Source organism: Megalobrama amblycephala, linkage group LG3 (genome assembly GCF_018812025.1).
Source record: "Megalobrama amblycephala isolate DHTTF-2021 linkage group LG3, ASM1881202v1, whole genome shotgun sequence".
In the NCBI taxonomy this organism is placed as follows: domain Eukaryota; kingdom Metazoa; phylum Chordata; class Actinopteri; order Cypriniformes; family Xenocyprididae; genus Megalobrama; species Megalobrama amblycephala.
In genome coordinates, this window is record NC_063046.1 from 3,462,841 (window position 1) to 3,489,444 (window position 26,604).

The 26,604-nt window shown below is 44.2% G+C and overlaps 1 protein-coding gene across 1 annotated transcript; it reads left to right on the forward strand.

The window, feature by feature from the left end:
- Positions 1-1,748: 1,748 nt before the first annotated feature.
- LOC125264318 (uromodulin-like) lies at positions 1,749-25,590 on the forward strand. Its single transcript, XM_048183558.1, has 9 exons — positions 1,749-1,831; positions 6,030-6,062; positions 6,228-6,272; positions 7,462-7,581; positions 7,689-7,873; positions 8,152-8,312; positions 8,615-8,860; positions 9,184-9,346; positions 25,190-25,590. The coding sequence occupies exons 3-9, from the start codon at positions 6,245-6,247 to the stop codon at positions 25,280-25,282; spliced, it is 996 nt and encodes a 331-aa protein (XP_048039515.1). The 5' UTR covers positions 1,749-1,831; positions 6,030-6,062; positions 6,228-6,244; the 3' UTR covers positions 25,283-25,590.
- The last annotated feature ends 1,014 nt before the right edge of the window (positions 25,591-26,604 follow it).

Below are 26,604 nucleotides of genomic sequence, written 5' to 3' on the forward strand. Positions count from 1 at the left end.
AAAACTAACACTGCTGAATCACCAACATCCATAGTCACCAATAAATCATTAAAAACTTTTACAAGGGCTGTCTCCATGGAATGATACTTTCTGAAGCCGGACTGGTAAAGTTCACCAATCACTTTTTCTAAAATGTTTGACAAAAAAAAAAAAAGATAGATGAGAAACATTTGTCAAGTCAAATTAATCTAAGTTGTTTTTTTTTTTAATACAGGTTGCACAAAGGCCTGTTTCAGCATGTTAGGAAAAACCCCTGTATCTAAGCTTTTATTTACAATCTGAAGAATACTAGGTCCAATAGCCTCAAAGTTTTCTTTCAAAAACCATGGAGGAACCATATCAACAATTGACCCAGTAGGTTTCAATCCACTTACAATTTCATGTAACTGCTGAAATGTATTAAGTTAAAATTGATTAAAAACAGTGGTCTGTGTAACAGAACCTAAAAAGTCACAGCTCATTTGCAGGATCATCCTTCTAAGATTCTCAATCTTTGTTTTAAATGAATTAAGAAAATAATTGCATATTGATGGGGATGAATCTACATTTAATATAGGAGGGTTTACTACTGTATTCATAATATTAAACAATGTCTTAGGATTATTAACATTGTTTTCTATTAGCTCGATAAAGTACTTAGATTTAGCTGTTTTTTTTTTTAGTTGCGGAGGAGTCCCACCAGTATCCGGCACTAACTGATGTGTTTGTCCATCTGCCAAAAGTCCAATATTCAGCAGAGTTTGCATAAACTAGCCCAGGACGCTTTGGCTTAAAACAACAGGTGAATTAAATATGCCATGATTTAAAAGGCAGTTAAAAAAACCATAGTACAAACAGGCTTGAAAGTCTCAGAGACTGACGACATGCCAGGAACATCGGTGCCATTATGCTATTCTCCTAGTATACGTACACCTTTGTCACAGGGACGAACTCCGTGATCCCCTCCTCTGGCCAGCAGAGGGCGCCCTCACCCGAATATTGACACTCGCACATTCACTACATTTCCCATCAGCCCCATACCTGGTACTGATCACGCCACCCAGCTGCAGCTCATTGGTTAGGTCTATATAAACTGTTCCTGCGTCACTCCTCGTTGCGAGGTCTTGTTTACTATACGGTGCAATTCTGAGCGTTATTTCCTGTTTTTGCCTGTTGTGACCCAGTTTGTTTACCCATTTACGATTCTCTGCTACCTGCCTACTGGACTATTTGCTTTGTGTTTTGACCTGTGATTGTTCTCCACCTGTCCTGATCTCCTGCTTGTTTTACGACCACGACTTTGTCAGCCCTCTGTCACTGTATCTGCCGGTTCTGACCACTGCCTGTTTGACTACATTTTATAATAAAGCCTGCAAATGGATCCTACTGTGAGTAACAAGTCGTCACAACCTTAGTTCTAAAATATTTACAGTATAATCAATTTGTTATTTTCCTGGTTGTTACCCCTTTATTCCCCTGACTTTACATATTGTTCCCCTATACTTACACATACTTACTTTATAGGTACACTATAATTACTGGAGGTTATGCTGTAAATACGTTGTAATTACACAGTACTTTCCAGGCTGTAATCTAAAGCGTTGGTGTCGTAGGCTACATGAACTGGCCTGGTCTCAAGGTCAGACACTGAGTTGTAAAGTTATGTAAAGTTGTAAAGTAAAGTATGTAAAGTTACAGCCCCCTTTACGCTTGGCATCTTTGTAATTGACTTTCTTGGCATGTGGGAAAGACCATGCAAATGAAGAAATCCATTCTGGAACTATAACAGACACTAATCATCTCTCTTTTCCTGTGATAGGATATCTACCATCTAGTGCAGAACCACAGACAGGTAATTATACACCTTTGAATTATAACCACATCACAATCACTCTGACACTATTCATGGGTAAGCTATTCCAAAGCCTAGGTGCTACTGCCGCAAATGCACGATTCCCTTTCCGGCTTAACTTGGTCCTTTGAATTTTAAGTAAATATTAAGTTGTTGTTCTGAGTGTTCTTCCCATTTTAGGTTCAATTAACAATTATAATAAATAAGACGGTGTAAGGCCATGAAGAGATTTATATACTAGTAAAAGTAACTTAAAATCAATCCTGTATTGTACAGGAAGCCAATGTAGGGAGAGCAGGGATGGAGTGATGCGTTCATGTTTTTTAATATTCATTAATAATCTCGCAGCAGCATCTTGAACCTTCTGCAGCCGTAAGATAGAGGCTTGACTAATTCCTTTATATAACGAATTTCAGTAGTCCAGTCTTGATGATATGAGAGCATGAATTGTGTTTTTGAGACTCTTAAATGTCAGATTTCATCTTGGCCAGAAAAAAGCTAGACTTTACAACATGATTTATCTGTGTGTTCAACTTCAGAGAGCTATCAATAAAAACGCCCAAGTTTTCAACACATTCTTTAACATTCATTGACAGTGGAAGGACAGTGGAAGCCAGCCATGCTTTAATATCAGAGAGGCAGGACTTTAAAGGTTCTAGGCTATTTCTATTAGTTAACGGTAGATATATTTGTAAATCATCCACATAGCAGTGAAATGCTATATTGTGTTTTCTAAAAATATCCCCCAATGGGAGCATGTAAAGTGAAAAAAGCGTGGGGGCCAGGATGGAGCCTTGAGGCACACCACATATAAGCAATGTCACTCTAGATGTATATGATCCAAATCGAACTGCCATGCTTCTGTCAGTCAAGTATGATTTGAACCAATTTAGGGCCTTACCCTGCAACCCTAGTACTCTTCTAGCCATGAAAGCAGCACCATATGATCTATTGTATCGAAGGCTGCAGTTAGGTCTAATAAAACTAACACTGCTGAATCACCAACATCCATAGTCACAAATAAATCATTAAAAACTTTTACAAGGGCTGTCTCCATGGAATGATACTTTCTGAAGCCGGACTGATAAAGTTCACCAATCACTTTTTCTAAAATGTTTGACAAAAAAAAAAGATAGATGAGAAACATTTGTCAAGTCAAATTAATCTATTATGAACTGGAGACATACACTGATCCTGAACCGTATCCACAAAGAATTTGGAGCCGTTTAACCACAAAATTAAATTGATAGTTTCACTTAAGGAGAAACGATAATCAGGTTCATCAAAACGGATAGTGTCATCATCCAGTCCATCCAGAAACAGGGAGATTAAACATGCTTCAGGCCAGTCAGACAAAAAAGAAAGCTCAATGAACTCCTCCACATACCTCTCCAGCGAACGACCCACCTGTAGGAGCCCGATGAGGCGATCGCCAGCAGACAGAGTTGTAGTGTGAGGCATGGGAGAAGTTGGAGCCTGGGAGACCGATAATCCCTCCATGTTGTGGAAATCCAGTCGGTTTAAGGTCGGTTCTTCTGTTACGGTAGCTGGTAGAAGGATGAGGCAGATACGGATTTCCACAATAATATAAGATATACTTTAATAAACCAAAGGCAGGGAACACCAACATACACAAACACAACAGAGAACCGACGAGGAGTGAATGGAGTGAGTGCAATATAAAGGCAGTGAGGATAATCAAGTCCAGGTGCAGGTGATGAGTGATGATGGGGAGATGACGAGGGAAGTGAGTGCAGGTGTGGAGAACAGGAGGATCATGGGATATGGAGTCCAGGGGAACAAGGGATCTGTAACAGTTTCTGCCTGCCTATAATTTTGCCTAAGATTCGTTTAACCATGGATCAGACCTAACTTTGCACTGTTTATTTTTTTGGGGAGCTACTGTGTCTAAAACCTCTTTACAGGCTGAATGCAACCAGCACAAGTGCTCATCAACACCCATATCCTGAAGAACAGAGTCAGACACTTTACACACCTCATTAAACATTGCAACAAATTCTGTACTAGTCGTAGATGAAAAGCTGTGAAAACATTGCAGAGATTTCACAGGATTGACAGAACAGCATGAGACAGGGATATTAAAAAGTACAGGTTTGTGGTCAGAGATAACATGGTCATTTATTTCTAAATCTTCGGTAGAGAGTCCATGTGTTAATACCAGGTCTAATGTATGGCCTTGCATATGAGTCGGACCATTCACCAATTGTGTTAGGTCAAAAGAATCAATCAGGTTTAAAAAGTCCTTCGTCATCGCATTTTCTGGGCAGCACACATGTATATTAAAATCTCCTAAAATGAGCAGTCTATCAAATTTTGAAAATAGACCTCCTAAAAAATCCCCAAATTCATTGATAAAATCTTTCTGTGCTTTTGGAGGCCTGTAAATAGTAGCAATAACAACCGGACTAAGCAGCTGTCGTTCAAAAGAAGCACATTCTTCAGTTGCTATTAGTCTACAGTTAAACTTCTTTTTGAATATAGAAGCCAGTCCTCCTCCTCGACCCGATGAACGAGGTGCATTATAGAAATTACAGTCCCGTGGTGTGAGCTCAGAAAAAGGACTCATGTCCCCACTTGTAATCAATGTCTCAGTAATGAACATAAAATCTAAGCCTTGTGCAGTAAAAAAGTCATTTAACAAGAATGTCTTATTCATCACTGACCTCTCGTTGATCAAACCAATCTTCATTGTATCATCATCAGTATGAGTTGTCTGATGCAGCAGTTTAATATTACATAATCTTACCCCGCCAAGTCGAAGACACGGTGAACGAAGCACTTGTAGCGATCCAGTAAAAGTAGGAAAAATCGGGACATTCCAGTTATATGACAATTCCATGGAGCGGCATCTCACAAAACGAGAGCAGTCCATTCCGTCAACAACCAGAGCTTGAACCCTGTATCTCCTCTGGTTACTTCCAAGGGCAAGTTTAAGTTTAACCGTGAAACCACCTCTTTTCCCTCTATGCTTCCATCGTTTCTTTCCTGGCGGCAAACATTGCACCTGACGAAGGTAGGGCGGCACAGACGCCAACAGTTGCGGAGGAGTCCCACCAGTATCCGGCACTAACTGATGTGTTTGTCCATCTGCCAAAAGTCCAATATTCAGCAGAGTTTGCATAAACTAGCCCAAGACGCTTTGGCTTAAGACAACAGGTGAATTAAATATGCCATGATTTAAAAGGCAGTTAAAAAACCATAGTACAAACAGACTTGAGAGTCTCAGAGACTGACGGCATGCCAGGAACATCGGTGCCATTATGCTATTCTCCTAGTATACGTACACCTTTGTCACAGGGACGAACTCCGTGATCCCCTCCTCTGACCAGCAGAGGGCGCCCTCACCCGAATATTGACACTCGCACATTCACTACATTTCCCATCAGCCCCATACCTGGTACTGATCACGCCACCCAGCTGCAGCTCATTGGTTAGGTCTATATAAACTGTTCCTGCGTCACTCCTCGTTGTGAGGTCTTGTTTACTATACGGTGCAATTCTGAGCGTTATTTCCTGTTTTTGCCTGTTGTGACCCAGTTTGTTTACCCATTTACGATTCTCTGCTACCTGCCTACTGGACTATTTGCTTTGTGTTTTGACCTGTGATTGTTCTCCACCTGTCCTGATCTCCTGCTTGTTTTACGACCACGACTTTGTCTGCCCTCTGTCACTGTATCTGCCGGTTCTGACCACTGCCTGTTTGACTACATTTTATAATAAAGCCTGCAAATGGATCCTACTGTGAGTAACGAGTCGTCACAACCTTAGTTCTAAAATATTTACAGTATAATCAATTTGTTATTTTCCTGGTTGTTACCCCTTTATTCCCCTGACTTTACATATTGTTCCCCTATACTTACACATACTTACTTTATAGGTACACTATAATTACTGGAGGTTATGCTGTAAATACGTTGTAATTACACAGTACTTTCCAGGCTGTAATCTAAAGTGTTGGTGTCGTAGGCTACATGAACTGGCCTGGTCTCAAGGTCAGACACTGAGTTGTAAAGTTATGTAAAGTTGTAAAGTAAAGTAAAGTATGTAAAGTTACAGCCCCCTTTACGCTTGGCATCTTTGTAATTGACTTTCTTGGCATGTGGGAAAGACCATGCAAATGAAGAAATCCGTTCTGGAACTATAACAGACACTAATCATTTCTCTTTTCCTGTGATAGGATATCTACCATCTAGTGCAGAACCACAGACAGGTAATTATACACCTTTGAATTATAACCACATCTGCTTTTCTCACAACCTGTAACAATGCCTAAAGATTTGTTTGAACAGATTGAAGCATCACAATCACTCTGACATATCAACATCAACAACATAACAATGTTGTGCATTTTTGTGTTTGTTTTATTTTTCTTCAGCAACACCGACACTGAGCATGACTGCTTCTTCGCCAGGAGTCAGAGGTAATGATGCTAAGGAGAACGGAACTCCACTATTATTACCACTGTGTGTGTTACCATCAAAAATACAACCAAACAAACAATGTATCATTAGAGCATTTAATTTTTTTTATGTTTTCAATTGCACAACAAAGTTTTCCAATTGTATACAATGTACGGTAAAGCTCACTAATGGCATGCATGTATTAGTGTTGAGTAGACTTGTTTGGTCATAGCAAAGGCAATGAACACATTAATTGTCAGAGTCAAAATACTTTCCCAACTCGGTATGTACTGGTATGTTTCTGTAAGCATATAAATGCTCCAGCTGCTTGTAATGAGGAGGCAGAAGCCGTGTTGGAATCCATGTGCTAAAGTGTATTAGGAACAGTCCAAAAAGGAGCGTGAAGCCAAGCAAAGTGTCAAAACCACAATAACAGTCCAAAAGGCAAACAGGTAAAGGGGTAATCCAAAGGCAGGTGTCGAAAAGGCAGGCAAGATAGTCAAACACAAGGGGTGCATATCAATTCTCTAATTGCACCGTGAGGAGGCGAGGAACGAGGAGTGAGGAGGCTTCCTGAGGAGTCATGAGCGAGGACACAGAGGTGTATCCTTTGCGGAAGTCTTTTTTGTTGAGAAACCTGACACACGTATACATTTTCCTCCCCCATATCTGTCACAATAATTTAAATGTATGTTTTACTTTTGTAGTTTAAATAAACATATCTCATATATTTCAATGGGGCATCTTGCTTTATTAATATTTATTATAATTTTTTTAAATAACCAAACTTTAACAACATGTGGGTAGATCCCTCGAGTGCAGCTGATGACACTTTGAAGTGACGCTAAAGGGAGCGAGGATACATTTAACTTGATTCAATTCCTCCATCCTCACATCTTTTCCTTGCATCCTTCCCTCGCATTCTTAAGGGGGTGGAGCTAAGATGCAAGGAAAGGAAGCGAGGAAAGGAAATGAGGATGCACAAATAAGAATTGAGAAGCACCCAAGGTAAACAGATATTAGATGCAAAACGCTCAGTAAAGCAGTAGAACTGGCAATACTTCGCAAGGCCGTTTGGTCATGCCATGCTTAATGGCTGCCAAACGGGAAGTGACCAGAGGGAGCAGCACACAGTCAGATTTCAGGTGAGGGCTCCCTCTGCTGGTGTGGCATTACACTGTTTCATTCATTCTTCGGTTCTCCTCTTAGATGTGAGTGACCCCTGTTCTGAGCTCAACTGCACTGAGGCTGAACTGTGTGGAGAGAAAAACGGCTTTTACGGCTGTTTCTGTAACGAGGGCCATCGAAGACCTGACCCAGACTTTTTTGGTTGGACTCATTCCATAACAACAATTCAAATCTAAGTTTTAAGTAATTAATCACATTTTTTTTTTTATTAAAGCTACTTTGGTGTTCTTACTTTTTTTTTATGTCAGATTTTTCTGAGGTTTGTGAAAGCAGCTCTGGTTCCATGTCCCTGTCTCGCTGTCTGCTCTTTGAGGCTGGTATTCCTGCTGACAACTTACACCTCAATGACCCCAGCTGCAAAGGAACAGTCCGGAATGGCAGAGTGGAGTTCTATTTTGACAACAATGATCACACCTGTGGTACAAAACTTGTGGTAGGAGTTAGGCCTACATGCTATTTGAACACACTCAGCTCTCACATTTTAATTTGTCACTGACTAAATAACATTGAAGTAAAACTAAGGAAAGAGTGCAACCAAGCTTTTTTGTAATCAAATTTCATTGTATTTTACTTTTCCTGTAACTGACTGATGAGTTTGGCATTTAATACAAGCTGCTCTTAAGAAATAAAAAAATCTTAAAATTTCTTGTAGACAATATCTTGAATTTAATTCAAACTAAAATGTTAAAATATTATGTATCTGGTCCACAGGCCAATGGCACCCACTTCATCTATGAGAACTTTATTTTCGGAGCTCAGAACTTGACCAAAGGTCCCATCAGCAGGATGAGAATTCTGAAGCTGAATTTCAGCTGTATATACCCCCAAAACCAAACACTTTCTTCAAATAAGGAAATCAATCCACTAGAGAGGTAGAAAAAAAAAAAAAAAGGTTTTATATATGGTAATTTTCTGTAAACCAAGAGCTTGTATGCTACTGAATATCTGTAAAATAGTTGTCATTAAATTGATACACTGTGTACACTTGCTTTCCTGTAACTCAGTGGTTAGAGCATGGCACTAGCAATACCAAGGTCATGGGTTTGATCCCAGGGATTGCACATACTCAGATACAAATGTATACTAAATGTATAGTATAATGCAATGTAAGTCGCTTTGGATTAAAGCGTCTGCCAAATGCGTAAATGTAATGTATCTACTGTTATTTCAACAGCATTGTCTACAAGAAGCTTCCAGCTGGTCAAGGGAGATATCAGGTCAGGATGGTTCTGTATCAGGATGCTGAGTTCTCCAAGCCCTTCAATGGAAGTGTGAACGTGGAGATAAACCAGCAGATGTTCACGGAAGTTCGTGTTGAGGGGGTTGACAGCCGTCAGTTTGCCACAGTGATTGACAAATTTTGGGCGACACCTGTGAATGATTCTCGTCACTCTATCCGCTGGGACCTCATCAGCAGAGAGTAAGACTTTTCTTGTGTTTTAATCAGTGCTAAGCCTTAAAAGCCAGAAGAATAAAACTTGTGATGATTTACAAGACATGATCATCACATTTGGGGTGCAGAATTTCTGAAAGCACCACTTTCATACCACTATAAATTTGATGCCAATTAGTGATTCGGAATTTTAATCTGCACACATGTGTCATAAACTTGAAAAATGTAACACAAATATATTGTTTCTGTGATTTTGTTGACATAATTCTTTTATACAGCATTTATTTTCCACACAGTATTATTAAAGATTAAGAAAGTGACTTTTTAAATGTCATTACTGATATTCTCAGGTGTCCCAATCCAAATGACGACACAGTTGAGCTGCTGCAGAATGGAGTCTCCACATCCAGCCGTTTCTCCTTCAGGATGTTTGTCTTCACTGCAAACTCCACTAAGGTTTACCTGCACTGTACTGTTCACCTTTGCCTTCTGTCAGGAAATCACTGCTCAACTGTGAGTTTACTATCCCTCTCAAACCTAGTTAAATGTTTCTGATCATTTCAACATGGTTAGAGTAGGTGTAACGAAGCGGGACTGAGGCAGAGATCCAAATGCAGCATTTTATTAAAGTAAGCGTGGTCGTACAGGCAGGGTAAATCAGGAGCAAACAGGTACAGCAGAGGGTTAGGCAGAATCGTAGTCAGGGCACAGGCAGTAGATCGAGGCAGGCGGATATCACTCACAGAACAGTATAACAAGCAAGGGTCAGGACAGGCAGCAACGGGTCAATACTCAGGAACAGGCAAGATCAAACACAGGCAGACAGGATACAAGGTACGCTCAGAATTGTCACTAGGAATCAAGACTTCGCGGTGAAGTGGTGTGTGTGTGAGTCCTTTATAGTCCTGGTAATGAGTATCAGCTGGGTGTGGTGATTAGTGTGGAGAGTGCATGGCTGTATGTGGCAACAGGTGATTGGTGGAGTGAGTGCATGTGACTGACAGGGAGGATTATGGGAAATGGAGTCCGGAGTGAACAGGAACAGACTGTGATCGTGACATAACGCCCCCCTCCCGGAAGGCGCGTCCTCGCGACGTAAAGGAACAGCTAGGGAGGGGGGGGTGGGTGCATTGGAGATCTAACAGCAGCCGGGAACGGGATCTCCAATGCAGCCCCAGGAACACAGGCAGCCACGGTGGGTCAGGTGGCTCGGGCGGCCACGGCAGGTCAGGTGGCCTGGGCAGCCACGGCAGGTCGGGTGGTTCGGGCAGGCAACCACGGCAGGTCGGGTGGTTCGGGCAGGTGGCTCGGACGGCCACGGCAGGTCAGGCGGCTCGGACGGCCACGGCAGGTCAGGCGGCTCGGACGGCCACGGCAGGTCAGGCGGCTCGGACGGCCACGGCAGGTCAGGCGGCTCGGACGGCCACGGCAGGTCAGGCGGCTCGGACGGCCACGGCAGGTCAGGCGGCTCGGACGGCCACGGCAGGTCAGGCGGCTTGGGCAGCCACGGCAGGTTAGAGTCCATGGGTGACCCCAGCGGGTCAGAGTCTATACATGGCCCTAGTGGCCTACAGTCCATGAATGGCCATAGTAGTTCAGGGGCCCTTAATGGCCATGGTTGAGCAGGGTCCCCACCCACAAGCTCCCCACCCCTAGGTATACCGCCCCCCCCCAAAAAGTTCTTGGGGAACTCAGCGGGACCCGTCGCAGGTTCGTGGGTAAGGAGTTCGGGTGGCGCCGGCAGGGCCAGGCGTATGGGTGAAGCCGGCAGGGCTGGAAGCTTGGGTGGCGCCGGCAGGGCTGGAAGCTTGGGTGGCGCCGGCAGGGCTGGAAGCTTGGGTGGCGCCGGCAGGGCTGGAAGCTTGGGTGGCGCCGGCAGGGCTGGAAGCTTGGGTGGCGCCGGCAGGGCTGGAAGCTTGGGTGGCGCCGGCAGGGCTGGAGCTCGGGTGGCGCCGGCAGGGCTGGAGCTCGGGTGGCGCCGGCAGGGCTGGAAGCTCGGGTGGCGCCGGCAGGGCGAGGAGCTCGGGTGGCGCCGGCAGGGCGAGGAGCTCAGGTGGCGCTGGTAGGGCAAGGAGCCTGGGCGGCGCAGGCAGAGTCAGTAGTTTGGGCGGAGTAAGAGAGGCCTTTGGAGTGGTCTCCAGGTCCACAGCGCCCTCCTGAAGGACGTCTGCGTCTTGAGGAGAGGAGGACGTCTTCTTCTTCCTCCTCCTTCTCCTCCTCTGAGAGTGAGGCGATGGTTCACCAGCTGGAGCGGTCTCTGGAGCGGACTCAGTGGCTGGAACGCCCCCTACAACCTTCAGCACCGCAGGGGCGGCCATCTTGCCCGCGGGCACTGGCAAAGCAGCCATTTTGTCCATCGCGTCCAGAGTGCTTGAGTCCATAGCAACCGGTGAACTTGAGAGCGTTGAAACTGACGGACTTGAGAGCGTTGAAACTGACGGACTTGAGAGCGTTGAAACTGACGGACTTGAGAGCGTTGAAACTGACGGACTTGAGAGCGTTGAAACTGACGGACTTGAGAGCGTTGAAACTGACGGACTTGAGAGCGTTGAAACAGATGAACTTGAGAGCGTTGAAACAGATGAACTTGAGAGCGTTGAAACAGATGAACTTGAAAGCGAAGCAGCCGGCGGGCTTGAGAGCGTAGCGGCCGGCGGGCTTGAGAGCGTAGCGGCCGGCGGGCTTGAGAGCGTAGCGGCCGGCGGGCTTGAGAGCGTAGCGGCCGGCGGGCTTGAGAGCGTAGCGGCCGGCGAGGACTTGGGGATGCCAGCTGCTCGGACCGTAGTCAGTGGAGGATCAGCCATACTGGAACGCAACCCTCTCTGCTCCCGGACTGATCTAGAGACGTGACGTGACTCTGGGTGATCAGCGGCGATGTGACTTTGCTCTGGGCAATCAGCGAAGGCGTGACGTTGCTCTGGGCGATCAGCGAAGGCGTGACGTTGCTCTGGGCGATCAGCGAAGGCGTGACGTTGCTCTGGGCGATCAGCGAAGGCGTGACGTTGCTCTGGGCGATCAGCGAAGGCGTGACGGTGCTCTGGGCGATCAGCGAAGGCGTGACGGTTGCTCTGGGCGATCAGCGAAGGCGTGACGGTTGCTCTGGGCGATCAGCGAAGGCGTGACGTTGCTCTGGGCGATCAGCGAAGGCGTGACGTTGCTCTGGGCGATCGGCGAAGGCGTGACGTTGCTCTGGGCGATCGGCGAAGGCGTGACGTTGCTCTGGGCGATCAGCAGCGACGTGACTTTGCTCTGGGCGATCAGCAGCGACGTGACTTTGCTCTGGGCGATCAGCGGCGACGTGACGTTGCTCTGGGCGATCAGTGGGGACATGAACTGTTGCTGTTGTGATGGTAGCCGCCATTTTGTGCGTGTTACCTGGCGCGGCGGCCATTACGGGCTTCACCATGGTGTCGCATTCCTCCGCGACACCCACAGTAAACGGAGAGCTAACAGTCAACAATGCATAGTCCATAAAGCCGCAGAGTGATGAACGCGGTCCCTCTCGTCTTAATCTACTCTGGAGAGGTTGGTTGACGCCATCACAAAAGAAGTCAATCAGAGCACAGTCCGGTAGATCAGAGAGGTAAGCAATGTTCAAATATTCCTGCACATATTCCTCTAGCGATCGTGTACCCTGCGTACTCCACAACAATAATTGAGCAATGTCCATACCGTTTATATGCTCTCCGGGAAAGCTGCTGGATCGTGGTGGTGGCGAAGTCTTCTGTAACGAAGCGGGACTGAGGCAGAGATCCAAATGCAGCATTTTATTAAAGTAAGCGTGGTCGTACAGGCAGGGTAAATCAGGAGCAAACAGGTACAGCAGAGGGTTAGGCAGAATCGTAGTCAGGGCACAGGCAGTAGATCGAGGCAGGCGGATATCACTCACAGAACAGTATAACAAGCAAGGGTCAGGACAGGCAGCAACGGGTCAATACTCAGGAACAGGCAAGATCAAACACAGGCAGACAGGATACAAGGTACGCTCAGAATTGTCACTAGGAATCAAGACTTCGCGGTGAAGTGGTGTGTGTGTGAGTCCTTTATAGTCCTGGTAATGAGTATCAGCTGGGTGTGGTGATTAGTGTGGAGAGTGCATGGCTGTATGTGGCAACAGGTGATTGGTGGAGTGAGTGCATGTGACTGACAGGGAGGATTATGGGAAATGGAGTCCGGAGTGAACAGGAACAGACTGTGATCGTGACAGTAGGTTTGTTGTAGTTGCTGTTGTTATGAATTGTTTAATTCACTTAAAGGGGACCTATTATGCCCTATTTAACAAGATGTAAAATTAGGCTCTGATGTTCCCAGCGTGTGTATCTGAAGTTTTAGCTCAAAATACCCCACAGATAAGTTTTTATAGCATGTTAAAATTGCTACTTTTAGTGCTTGAGCCAAAACGAGCCGTTTCAGTGCGGTCCCTTTAAATGCAAATGAGCTGCTGCGATCGGCCTAAGAGGGCGGAGCTTCACGAGCTGATTCTCCGGTGACAGGATTCAGTCAGGACGAACTATAATGTCAGAAACTGCGAATATATGCTGCATGGAGATAGAACAGGTATAGTTTAGTTCAATTACGGTTATAATATTGTCTTCTTGTTTTTAATCCACTATATAAGCACAGGCCTGTTGTACCGTCCGTATGATGGCCAAAACTATACAGATGAGTTTTATGACGTTTATTGTACTTCACGCAAAAGATGAAGCATCCGTTTTCACTCTAGAAAATCTCTGTAAGAGCTTAATAAAACACTGCAAGTGTGCATTAAAATATTATCCATAAACTCTCTCTTTTCCCTTGTATTATTATCACCAACAAACATTGCGAATTACACAGAAATACTCGTTACAACTAACAGTAAACAAATAAAGACCTTTTGCCTTCCGGGTGGTGCATAATAAACTTTATATCCGTAAATAAACTCAGATGAACTGTAATAAAGTGCTCTCACCTTCATTACTGCCGTATAGTATCACTCTGGAGACTGTAAGCTGGATCACGAACAGTTTTTACTTGTATATCCTCCTTGAGTAGCACATTTTTAGCACAGAGATGCTAATGTTTTTTCTCTTTGTATTGATATTCGTCCGGTGTGAAATGATTCGCGCAGACATGAACGAATTTCAACAGAACTGAGGGAGCATTTTCCTGTAAAACCAAGTTAATCCACCTCGTTTTCAGCAGCTCAGATTTAGGTAGTAAATGGAGAGAGCTCTGTGGATTAATCCATCCAGCTACAGAACACCTAAAACGCTTGGGAGACATTCTCGTCAGTGCAGCAATGGCTGACTCGTTGTAAACAACCTGCTCAGGGCGGGTCTATGTTCAAACTTCAGTGTCAGTCAACACTGTGGGCGGGGCCTGTGGCTTTTGTGACGTCACACTGCCAGGGATCTGGAAACGGCTTGTTCTGAGACACTACTTATGATTTATGGGGATTAAAAAAAAATTAGTTGCTGGATTTTTATCACTATAGGGTGGTTGTGTACACACACTGCCAACACACATTTTATGTCCAAACACCAGGCAAAAGTGAATTTTGCATAATAGGTCCCCTTTAAAGGGATAGTTCACCCAAAAAAATGAAAATTCTATCATTTACTCACCCTCTGGTTGTTCAAAATCGGTATAATTTTCTTTGTTCTTTTGAAAACAAAGGAATATATTTTGAAGAATGTGTTAAACTGAACAGTTTTGGGGCACCATTCACTTAGTAGTTATTTTTCCTACTCTGGAACTCAATGGTATGGAAGCCCGTTTCCGCCACAGATGAGTAAAAAAAAATATAATTCTGTAAGTCATAATAATGAGAAAGTTACTCATAATTATGATTTAGTATCTCATTATATTAAGAAAGTGTCTCATAATAATGACTTAGTATGTCAGAATAATGAGAAAATGTCTCGTAATTATGAGTTATTTTCTCGTAATGATGACTTAGTTTCTCATAATAATGAGAAACTTTCTCGTAATAATGACTTAGTATCTCATAATAATGAGAAAATTTCTCGTAATAATGACTTAGTTTATCATAATAACGAGCAAGTTTCTCGTAATAATGACTTAACATCTCATAATAATGAGAAACTTACTCGTAATAATGAGAAACTATGCATACACAAGGCAGCAGAGCAGTGACACGCTAGTGACATCCGCTGGTCAAATGCGAGAACTCTGCAACCATGGCACGTTCTGCAAAAGTGTAATCTATAATATTATTAAATAAATAACATTATTGATAAATTATCTTAGTAGCCTATATGAGACGGGATAGTCTTCATTTGTAACATTCATTTGTATCTTTGTGTATGAACAAGCAGAAACAGAGTGGTGATCCATGGTTCCCTTTCGAAAGGGAACTTCAACTCTGCGCTGATTGCACTATGGGGAACGTCACTCGTGACTCGTGTTCGAAATGCCAAAATCACAACACTCCAATCCTATTGGCCGGCGACAGCCTATCACGTCAAACGGCGCGAACCGTGACGTATAAAGGGAGCGCCTAGGGAAGCAGCCAACATCCTTTCGTCTTTTCGGGACTGTTTTTGTTCGTGCCATTGTTTCACAAACTCCGGTAGGAAATTTCGCATAGACGATGCTTGAGGGTGGCGTCTATGTGTGTTTGTCTATTATTCACTGCGAGCGACTCTTCTGTTCGGACGCTCTGTTCTCGTTTGACACTCTTTCCGAGGGAGGAGGTGTCTGCATCTGTGTTTGTAGCCCTGTGTGTGCTATGACCGCTCCTCTGGCTGCTGGGTGTGTGAGCCGCTGTGTTTTTGGACGCGCTTTTCGGCAGGCTGCAGCTGCCGTGAGTGATTTATATCTGCCCTCTCCTCTTCTTTCACCTCCCATAAAAAAAAAAAAAAAAAAAAAAAAAAAAAAATATATATATATATATATATATATATATATATATATATATATATATATATATATATATATATATTGATTTCTTCCTCCTTCATGCTTTAAATAAGGAGGGAATATCTTTGTTCTATGAGCCGCAGGAAGGTAAGCTGGGTCCATATTTTTATGTTTATAAAATGTGGACTTTGTTTCTCCTGTATAGCTTTCCTGAGCATGTAGTCAGTAAAGTTAGAGGGGGCTTTTTTGGACAAAATAACAGTAGCATTAGGTTGGCTAGTTTTCAAAACATGCAGGCCGCTTTATGGCTGCTATTTTGTAGCCTCCTATGTTAGAGTAGCTTCTCAGCTAATACTTTAGTTTGGTTTGAGTTGGCTCTCGTGCTTCAGTTATTTGTGTGCAGGACGGCTTATCGGCCGCCTGACACTGTTTGCTTGCAGTGCTTCATTTTCTCCTCATATTTGAAGGTTTCAAGATGAAGCCCAAGCTTTGCTTGGCCCAGTAGGCCTTAGCTAGCAGCTAGGCTGGAGCTAGGTTAGGTGTTTGTTTGTTTACATTCCCCTGTTATTTACTATCCACTTGTGGTTGTATAGTTCCTAGTTCTGGCCTCCTCCTGAGGGAGTTGGTGGCTGTTTTTGCCCATATTCTCCTTCATATTTTTGTATGTAGGTGCTTTAGTCAGATCAACAGCTAAGGTTTAGGTTGCTATTAGCCTTCCTGGTGCTGTTTGTCTCAGGTGGCAGGCCCTTATCTCTGAGGAGATAAGTTGTGCGTTACGCTAGGCCTCACTGTTCAGAACCCTTCATGCTTTGTTTTCACGTGAACCCCCTTGTATTATCAAGTTTGATTTAACGGTGCTAAGCTTTGTAGCTTCCATTTTTCTTGGGTTCAGTACAAATGTCAAGATTTGTCCTGTGGGAAACATTTATCCTTGTAAGGATGGCATGTGTGTTCAAAGCATTTTTGCTTTGGGGTTCTCAGACTTTAGCCCTATATATTTATGTGAGCTTACTCTAGTGCTGCCACAGGTTAACACCTGTTTCTGTGATAGCAGGCTGTGTCTAGCCTCTGTCTATGAACGTGGTGTTTTGTTGTACTCCCCGGTTAGGGTTTGTGTTTCACTGAGTGCATCACCTGTTGGATTGCACACTCAGGGTGAGTGTAGAGAGTCCTATTCTGGTTAGAATAGTATGTTCTCGACTTCCCCAGTCGATCATGACCACAGCAGCTGTTTTACACTTGCTGTTAGATTGTTGGTTCTTTATTATAGCCTCTCTTTAATGCAGCTTGTTTTGGGCGCTGTTGGTTTATGATCACTAGTTTGCTCACGCTTTTAGCACTGCCTCAGGCTTATGCTCACGTTATTTGAGGTGTTAGGCCTTATAGGCCTTCCTTAGACCATGATAGCATATTTATATGTACATTGCCTGTTGGAATGTGTAGGCTTCAGCTCAGGTTGTGTAGCTAGTTCCCCACAGTTATCATGTAGAGTCTAGAACTGGTCCCCTTTTGAGCATTGGCCCTGTTATGACCACAGGCTGGCGCCACATGGTGCTTAAAAGTAGTAGGCCTTACCAAGCCTCCTTTGTAGCCTCTGTGTTAGCCCAGCTGGGTTGGTTATATCTAGATTCTTTCCATGGTTGAGTCATGTCTTATGACACATGCCACCATTGGCCACACCCCCTCCGTACGAATAAGCCTTAGTTCAGGCTTTTCGTTGAGTTCTGTGGCGTAGTGTGTACTTCTCCTACCTATGGGTCTTTCAAGTACTGGCCTGTTGGCTGGCATTTGTCATAAGTTACCACTGGTTGTTGCCATGTGTTCATGGAGTTTGTAGGCCCTCATCAGGGCCTCCTTTCGGTTTGCATGTTGGCACAGGCTTTTTGTGGGTTTTTTGTATGTCTCTTCACCATGGGTGAATTGTGATTGCACTAGCTGACGCTTTGTTTCACGAGTCGTAGGCTTTCACAGGCCTCCTTTGCTATCACGCTGGAGTTTGGCTTTGTACTCCTCTCGCTTGGAAAGTAAAAGGTGCTTTTACTGTGTACATTTCCGAGTGCATTTGCTTCCTTAAGGATAACACTGCCACGAGCTGATGCCACGTGTCTGCTGAGGTTATAGGCCCATGGGGCCTTCTTTAGCGCGTGATGGCATATGCTGTACTCCTCTTGCTTAAAGAGTAGAAAGGTGCTTTTACAGAGTACACTGCTCATTGGATTGTGTTGGATGGGCTGTTTTCGTGGGCACTCACAGCTACTTAATTACTTGGTGGTCATGCTTCCAGCATGCTATGTTTCAGGTGCTTGGCCTTACGGGCTATCCTGGAATATCGCCTCATTTGTTGAGTTTCTGTGGAATGCTTAGTTCAGTTATGTTGTAGGCCCTTTGTTCCGGCCTCCATGACTATGTGCCCACAGTACGGTCTGTCTGTTAGGTTGAGCTTCGTACTTCCCTTTTGGGTTGACTGTGTAATTGTGCTTAGCTCCCTAAGCTGGTCATTGGTTGTAGACTTCTGTGAAGTCTCCCATTCAGACTGGCCCCAGGCTGGTTTGTGCTCCCCTGTACCAGGGTTTTTCTAGCGCACAGCCTCCTCAGTGCTTTATCAGCCACTGAGTAGATCCTAGGAAGAGCGGATTTTACTCCCCTCAATACGAGGGTTTATAGCGCTTAGCTGAGTTCTGCTCTCCAGGATGCCCATCTCTTAAATGGCCGCTAGCTGACGCTGCATGTAACGGGTAGGCCCTCGGGGCCTCCTTTGGGAACATGCTGGCATGTACCTTTTGCGTTTCTTTCGACAAGAAACAGTGAAGGGAATTTTGTCGCTGGCTGGCCAGGGCTCCGGCTGACTCATTAACCTCCTCCGTAGTTGGTTTGTTCTGCCTGGAGCTTGATAACACTGCCACGAGCTGATGCCACGTGTCTGCTGAGGTTATAGGCCCATGGGGCCTTCTTTAGCGCGTGATGGCGTACACTGTACTCCTCTTGCTTAAAGAGTAGAAAGGTGCTTTTACAGAGTACACTGCTCGTTGGATTGTGTTGGACGGGCTATTCCGTGGGCACTCACAGCTACCTAATCATCTGGTTGGTCATGCGCTTAGCATGCTATGTTTTCAGTCGAATGGCCTTATGGGCCATCCTGAATACTACCTTATGGATTGGGTTCTTGTTGTGATATTAGTTCGTTTATAAGAACTTTAGTTATGTTGTAGGCCCCTTCTGGTCGGCCTCCATGGCTATGTGCCTACAGTATGGTCTGTCTGTTAGGTTGAGCTTCGTACTTTCCTTTGGGTTGACTGTGTAATTGTGCTTAGCTCCCTAAGCTGGTCATTGGTTGTAGACTTCTGTGAAGTTTCCCGTTCAGACTGGCCCCAGGCTGGTTTGTGCTCCCCTGTACCAGGTTTTTTTCTAGCGCACAGCCTCCTCAGCGCCTTTATTAGAAGCTGAGTAGATCCTAGGATGAGTGGTTGTACTCCCCTCATACGAGGGTTTTTAGCGCTCAGCTGAGGTCCGCTCTCCAGGATGCCCATCTCTGCATGTGGGTTTGAGTTGCTTACTGCCTTTTCGCAGTCGCTCTTTCCTGCTCTCCTCTTTGGAGTTTGCGCTTGGAGATTCTGTGTATCAGACAAGGTTGGCCAGGCTACGTTTGGCTTTCGCTAGATTAGTAAGGCCTCCTTGGTGGCGTTGGGGGTGATTTTGTTTCCCCCCCTAGTGACTGGCCAGGATTTCTTTTGGACTCTTGGCCACATTCCCTTAGAGGGACCACTTTCTTTGGTTCGTTGGTCCCAGATGCTCGAGCAGCCTTGGCAGGCGGGTCTCTTTTTAGGCTCAACTTGGGCTGTTGGCTGTAGGGAATGCTGTCACTGACAGCCTTGGAGAATTGCTCCCAGTTTTTCCCTGGAACTGCCAGACGTTTGCCCAGACATTTTGGGCATGCATTCTCCTCTAGCATGGTGGCGTGGGTATATCGTTCCCCATAGCGCAATCAGCGCAGAGTTGAAGTTCCCTTTCGAAAGGGAACGTCTCAGGTTACGCATGTAACCATGGTTCCCTGAGAACAGGGAACGAGACTCTGCGCTTTCCTGCCATGCTTCGGGATGCCTGCTGAACAGTCCCTCAAAGATGAAAAGATGTTGGCTGCTTCCCTAGGCGCTCCCTTTATACGTCACGGTTCGCGCCGTTTGACGTGATAGGCTGTTGCCGGCCAATAGGATTGGAGTGTTGTGATTTTGGCATTTCGAACACGAGTCACAAGTGATGTTCCCCATAGCGCAATCAGCGCAGTCATGTTCCTTGTTCTCAGGGAACCATGGTTACATGCGTAACCTGAGACGATTTCAAACAGATAGAGAAATGATGAAGACAGCACACAGCTATATATCGCACGTCCTGATATTGCTGAGTTAGATGCGTTCCTGCTGGGTCAACATATTTTGTTGATCCTGGAACAACATTCTAGTCTGATGTAGAAGCATCAATTCATGATTTTTTGCCTAAACTTGACATAATCTGTAAACTTGTCCCTCAAATCTGATTGGTTGATTTGAATGTTGTTCCAGGATCAACAAAAATGTTGACCCAGGATCATGTTGAACTCAGCAATATCAGGTTATGCCCTATATATACAACTCTGTTAAAGAACGCTTCACCTAGAAAGCTGTCTTTTGCATACATTCTAATGAGTCATAAACATCCTAAAAGGTGTTTTCTGTAGGAATATCGCTGGAATGAAGGTTTATGACTGGCCAAGTGCAACATGCTAACGAAACATTTAGAAAGACAATTTACAAATATCACTAAAAATATCATGTTATCATGGATCATGTCAGTTATTATTGCTCCATCTGCCATTTTTCGCTGTTGTCCTTGCTTGCTTACCTAGTCTGTTGATTCAGACATTGATCCAGACGTTTTGCCCTTGTCTAATGCCTTTCATAATGATAATGTTGGGACCGTGGGCTGGCATATGCAAATATTGGGGGCGTGCACACCGACTGTTACGTAACAGTCGGTGTTATGTTGAGATTCGCCTGTTCTTCGGAGGTCTTTTAAACAAATGAGATTTATATAAGAAGGAGGAAACAATGGAGTTTGAGACTCACTGTATGTCATTTCCATGTACTGAACTCTTGTTATTTAACTATGGCAAGATAAATTCAATTTTTCATTCGAGGGCACCTTTAAGTCATTATTACGATAAACTTTCTCATTATTATGAGATGGTAAGTCATTATTACGAGTAACTTTCTCATTATTATGAGTATTTTTTTTACTCAACTGTGGCGGAAACGGGCTTCCATACAATGGTGCCCCAAAGTGGCCTGGATACAAACTTTCTTCAAAATATCTTCCTTTGTGTTCAACAGAACAAAGAAATTTTACAGATTTAGAACAACTTGAGGGTGAGCAAATGCTGATAGAGTTTTCATTTTTGCGTGAACTATCCCTTTAAGAAACCGACATACATACAGGGTATATGGGCCTAGTTTTATCTTTTATTGTCTGCCTTAGTAGAAATTTGTCTAGACAAACACAAACAACACAAACAAAAACACTCAACACACAACAGTCCACCATGCAGTTACACTTCATCCATAAAACACAAATATAACATTTCCAAATGGCATACATCAGTCATTGCACAATTAGTAATTAATAATTGGTAGAGTAATTAGTCAGATGACCTTAGAGAGCGATGAGGTGAATACTTGTGCAGCAGTTCAGACAGATAATATTGAGCAAGTCTATGAAGGCATTTAACTCTCTGGGGTCTGAGGGCGGTTTAGGACCTAATGCTAGTCTTTTTATTTATTTATTTATAGAACTTTAACACACAAACTTAACACATAACAACTTAACTCAATTTTCAATACATTTGACAAGATTTTCCATTATTCATTACACAATGCTTGCATTCAATTGACAGAATTTTCTGGCTATACGTGTTTTCACTGTTATATGGTAGAGAGCACTATCATGCATCTTTTTGAACCAGCACGGGACCTCCGGATCAAAACACATGCAAAGAAGAAACAAAAAGCATTGATCACGTACATGCAAAGTAACACAATCATCTAGCATTAATCAGCAAATAAATCAAAGCTTTTTAATGTTATTGAATGAATGTCACAGACACACCAGGCTCTACACACATCCAATCACAACACACACCCTTCCTGAGTATTAACAAGCCACACCTGACACTCATCAGCACCAATCACCACAGCAGCATAAAAGACACTCCAGAGCACACAGTCACTGTACGGTCTCGTTAACGCATACCTACATGCTATACTTACCTCAAGGACTTCTTCTAACGATTACTCGCCTGTCTCCAGCGTTCTCTGTGATTCCTAGTGTCTTCTTGTCTCCTGTGAGTGTCAAAGTGTCTCATCTGCTCCACATCTGCCTGCATCCACGATCCCTGGGAAAAACGACGACGAGTATCATTTCCAGTATTCATCTCCAGTCACAAACTATTCCTGCTGTTCACTCACCTGCACTCTGCCATTCATCTCTGGTTGTTTAATAAATACATCTAAACTATACCTGTGTCTCCGTCCCCTTCAGTATGTAACAGAAGACCGAGTCCAAGTCTGTGCTACTTCTGTGGAAAGTCCACTCGAGAAATGTTCAACGGACATCCCTGCGTGTTACTCCTACTTCAGCTGTCTTCTGTCCTCAAGATGCCTCCAAGCTGCCTCCTTACCGGCCATGGGACTGTGCAATCAACCTCATCCACGGTGAGCCAGTGCCCAGAGGGAAAATTTACCCCCTCTCCATCCTGGAGGAGAAGGCCATGGAGGAATACAGAAATGAAGCTCTGTCAAAAGGCTACATATGCCCGTCTACTTCCCCTGCTGCTTCAAGCTTTTTCTTTGTGGTGAAGGACAGAGGCTTGCAGCCCTGCATCAACTACAGAGCTTTAAATAAAATCACCATTAAATTCTGCTATCCACTTCCTCTTGTCCCATCAGTGCTGGAACATCTATGCGGCGCCACTGTGTTCACCAAGTTGGACCTCCGAAGCACGTACAACCTCATCTCTATCTCGTACATACCATCTCTATCTCAAAGCCGAGAAATGCACGTTCCATCAGCCCTCAGTGCAGTTCCTGGGTTATGTCATCGATCACAGTGGCATTTGCATGGACAAGAGGAAGGTCACCGCTGTTAAAGACTGGCCTACTACTACATCTGTTAAAGAGCTACAAAGATTCCTGGGTTTTGCAAATTTATACCGCAGATTCATCCGAAGTTACAATTCCATCACCAGCCCGTTGACAAATCTTCTGAGAAACAAGCCCAAGTCTCTGTCCTGGACTCCAGCCACAACCCAAGCATTTGAAGCCCTCAAGGCCGCGTTCACAACCGCTCCCCTCCTGGCCCATCCAGATCCAGATCTCCCTTTCGTTGTCGAGGTGGACGCCTCAACTACAGGAGTAGGAGCGGTCTTATCCCAGCAGCATGGGAATCCCCGTAAGCTCCATCCATGTGCCGGCTTCTCCCGCAAGCTCAACCCGGCGGAGGTTAAGTACGTTATCGGCAACCGGGAGCTTCTGGCCATCAAGCTCGCCCTGGAGGAGTGGAGGCATTGGCTCGAGGGAGCAAAACATCCCTTCACGGTTCTAACAGACCATAAAAACCTGGAGTACTTACGGGATGCTAAAAGACTGAATCCCTGCCAAGCAAGATGGGCTCTATTCTTCACAAGATTCAACTTTACCATTTCCTACCATCCTGGGTCAAAGAATGTAAAAGCTGATGCTCTGTCTCGTATTCATGGTCCCGAAGAAAGCATCGATGATCCAGAGTCCATCATCCCCGAGAAACTTTGTCAGTCCCATTACCTGGTCCGAAGAAACGCCCCCCGAGTCGAATGCCTCCACCAACACCCTGCCGGGTTGCCCCCAGGGGATGGAGTACATTCCACGGACACAGCGCACTCCTCTCATCCACTCGTCACATACTTCACTGGGCACTGGCCACCCAGGGGTCAATGGTACCCTCTCGCTGTTGAAACAGTGCCTCTGGTGGCCCAATATCGCATCCGACGTCAGAAGGTACGTGCAGGGGTGCAGGGAATGTGCCATCTCATTTTCCTCTGGGAAACTCCAACCTCTGCCCGTTTCAAACTGCCCCTGGTCAAACCTAGGAGTGTTTTTTATAAAGGATCTCCCAGTCTCCAACGGATGTACCTGTGTACTAGTGATAGTAGATCGATTCTCCAAGTCCTGTTGACTTATTCCCCTACTTGGACTTCCAACAGCAATGGATACCGCTGAGCTTCTATTCAACCATGTTTTCAGATACTATGGACTGCCTAAAGATATCATATCTGACTACGGATCACAATTCACATCAAAAGTGTGGAAATACTTCTTCAAACTCCTAGGTGTGACCATAAGCCTCTTCTCTGGATACCACCCCCAGACGTACTGGCAGACGGAGAGGGAGATTCAGTAGATCGGCCGTTTCCTGCGTACCTTCTGTCATGGCCACCAGGACTGCTGGAACCAGTTTCTGGGTTGGTCCGAGTACACACAGAACTCCCTCCGTCAACCCACCACTGAACTCATTCCCTTCCAACCCCCACTGTTCCCCTGGGATGAGGAACCATCAGACGTCCCAGCAGTGGATTACTGGTTCCGGGAGAGCGAGAGGGTCGATCCAAGTCCTCTCGATGTCTTCCATGCCAGACATCCTAACAGGCCAGCTCCACGCGGCAGAGGTCGACCACCACGACATCAGGGTAATGTCACAGAAACGCCAGGCTCTACACACATCCAATCACAACGCGCACTCTCTCTCCTGAGTATTAACAAGGCACACCTGACACTCATCAGCACCCATCACCACAGCAGCATAAAAGACACTCCAGAGCACACAGTTGCTGTCCGGTCTCGTTAACGCATACCTACATGCTATACTTACCTCAAGGACTTCTTATAACGATTACTCGCCTGTCTCCAGCATTCTCTGTGATTCCTAATGTCTCCTCGTCTCCTGTGAGTGTCAAATTGTCTCGTCTGCTCCACGTCTGCCTGCATCCACGATCCCTGGGAAAAACAACAAGTATCAGTTCCAGTATTCATCTCCAGTCACAAACTATTCCTGCACTCTGCCATTCATCTCTGGTTGTTTAATAAATACATCTAAACTATACCTGTGTCTCCGTCCCCTTCTGTATGTAACAATGAAATCTTGAGCCCATGAAAAGGTGCAATAATCTGCACGATCTATGTTTTGATTGTTGTTCTGATTCTGATCCCGATGTAGTCTTTGATAAATGATTTTCTCAGCTTTTTGTTCAAAATTTTGCTTTTTTAATGAAACTTTACACATTGAAATACTGGTTAAAAAAAGAATGCATGAAGCTAGAATAAAATGATTGGTTGAAAGACGTTCCAAGTCATTGATGAATTTTAAACAGCTTGCACGGATATGATGGATATGACAGTTTTCTCTAACGTATCACTTTTTAATCTCTTTCAGCACTGTGACTCTGAACATCACATGAGAGAGCGCAGGTCTGTGGAATTCTATGACACTGCTTCCATCTCCATCGGTCCCCTGATGTTGTCTTAAAGGAACCAAGGATGTTTTAAGTCTCATCTAATTCAGTTGTGTGATTTATTGTTTATGCGCATTTTAAAAATCTATTACATATCTGCATGGCTCCAAGTCTGTGTAGTTCTCTTATTATATCACTTGTTTCTCTGCTGAGAGTACCGACTATATTCTGAATTATTTTAACAAAACATGGTCACTACACATTTAGTCACATTATTGCTAACTTGTTTATTATTTTTTGTTGTTGATTGAGGAATGGGATAACCAAATCAAACCAGTTACTCTAATGGGATAGTTACCAAATAAAGGCATTCAAACAATGAACCAACTGTTTGATTTTTGGTGATTTGTCTGGAATATGTTTAAATTTCTGTTTGAATGATTGATCAACCAACTCACACAAACGAATGTATATATATATATTTTACTAGGCAGCATTTGTGTCCAGCAGCCATGCTTACGGAACAGAGACATACTGTAGTGTAGCCTAATTATCTTACAATATAATCACATCTTGTTATAAATACAAAAACAAGATTTATTTTTCCTTAAACTGCAAATCTTTCTTCACAACTAAAGAAAAACTACTAATTGGTCAACAATGTGTTCAGAAGTCCATAATCTTACCTAGTCAGCCTCTGATGTATTGTCAAAGGCCACTGAACTTTTGTTTCGCCATTACTACAAAACCATCTGGACATGATAAAAAGCAGGAGCTGTCCGCGATAGATTACCACTTACTTGACACATTCATTCCACTCAACGCATTTTTAAAGCCTCATTTTTGTGTGTGTGAGTGTCTGTCTGGTACTTAAGTAGTGGTTAAGCAGTTTATGTTCTGCCCAGCAAGTGGATTCAATAAACCACAATTGACCAGTCGTCATTTATTCACTCAAAGAGCTGATGAGGTAATAATGCAGCTTTTTAGTGAAATTAAAACTTAGTTGTTCACAGTTTACAATGACACTTTGTAAATTTGCAGTTTTAGTTAATTAACTTTCACCAATCAAATGTAGGTCATAGATGTATAAGTACACTGACATTACTACTGTAGTCAACTGTCTGAGAACATCTGTTACTGTTATTTTATTCAGTGTTGGGCAAATCAGTTGTTTGTACTTGAGAACGATAACTAAATAGTTATTTCAGAGATTGTTTGTGTAACCAACCCCAGCAGCTGCGCTAGGTAGGCTACAACATACGTGCAACATAAGTGATTGGGTATTAAACTCAGTAAAAACCTAAGGGAATGAATGTTTTTAATGGATAAAAGGGAACTTTTGGTTGTTACTGTAACAAACAAAGAGAGAGACAGGGTCTGGACACAATGCAGGGGT

Excerpts from the sequence above, each read along its gene's own strand:
- LOC125264318 (XM_048183558.1), top strand. The coding sequence starts at position 6,245 with ATGACTGCTTCTTCGCCAGGAGTCAGAG. Across the intron at positions 8,861-9,183 it reads TGGGACCTCATCAGCAGAGA|GTGTCCCAATCCAAATGACG; the intron begins GTAAGACTTTTC and ends TGATATTCTCAG. Across the intron at positions 9,347-25,189 it reads CAGGAAATCACTGCTCAACT|CACTGTGACTCTGAACATCA; the intron begins GTGAGTTTACTA and ends AATCTCTTTCAG.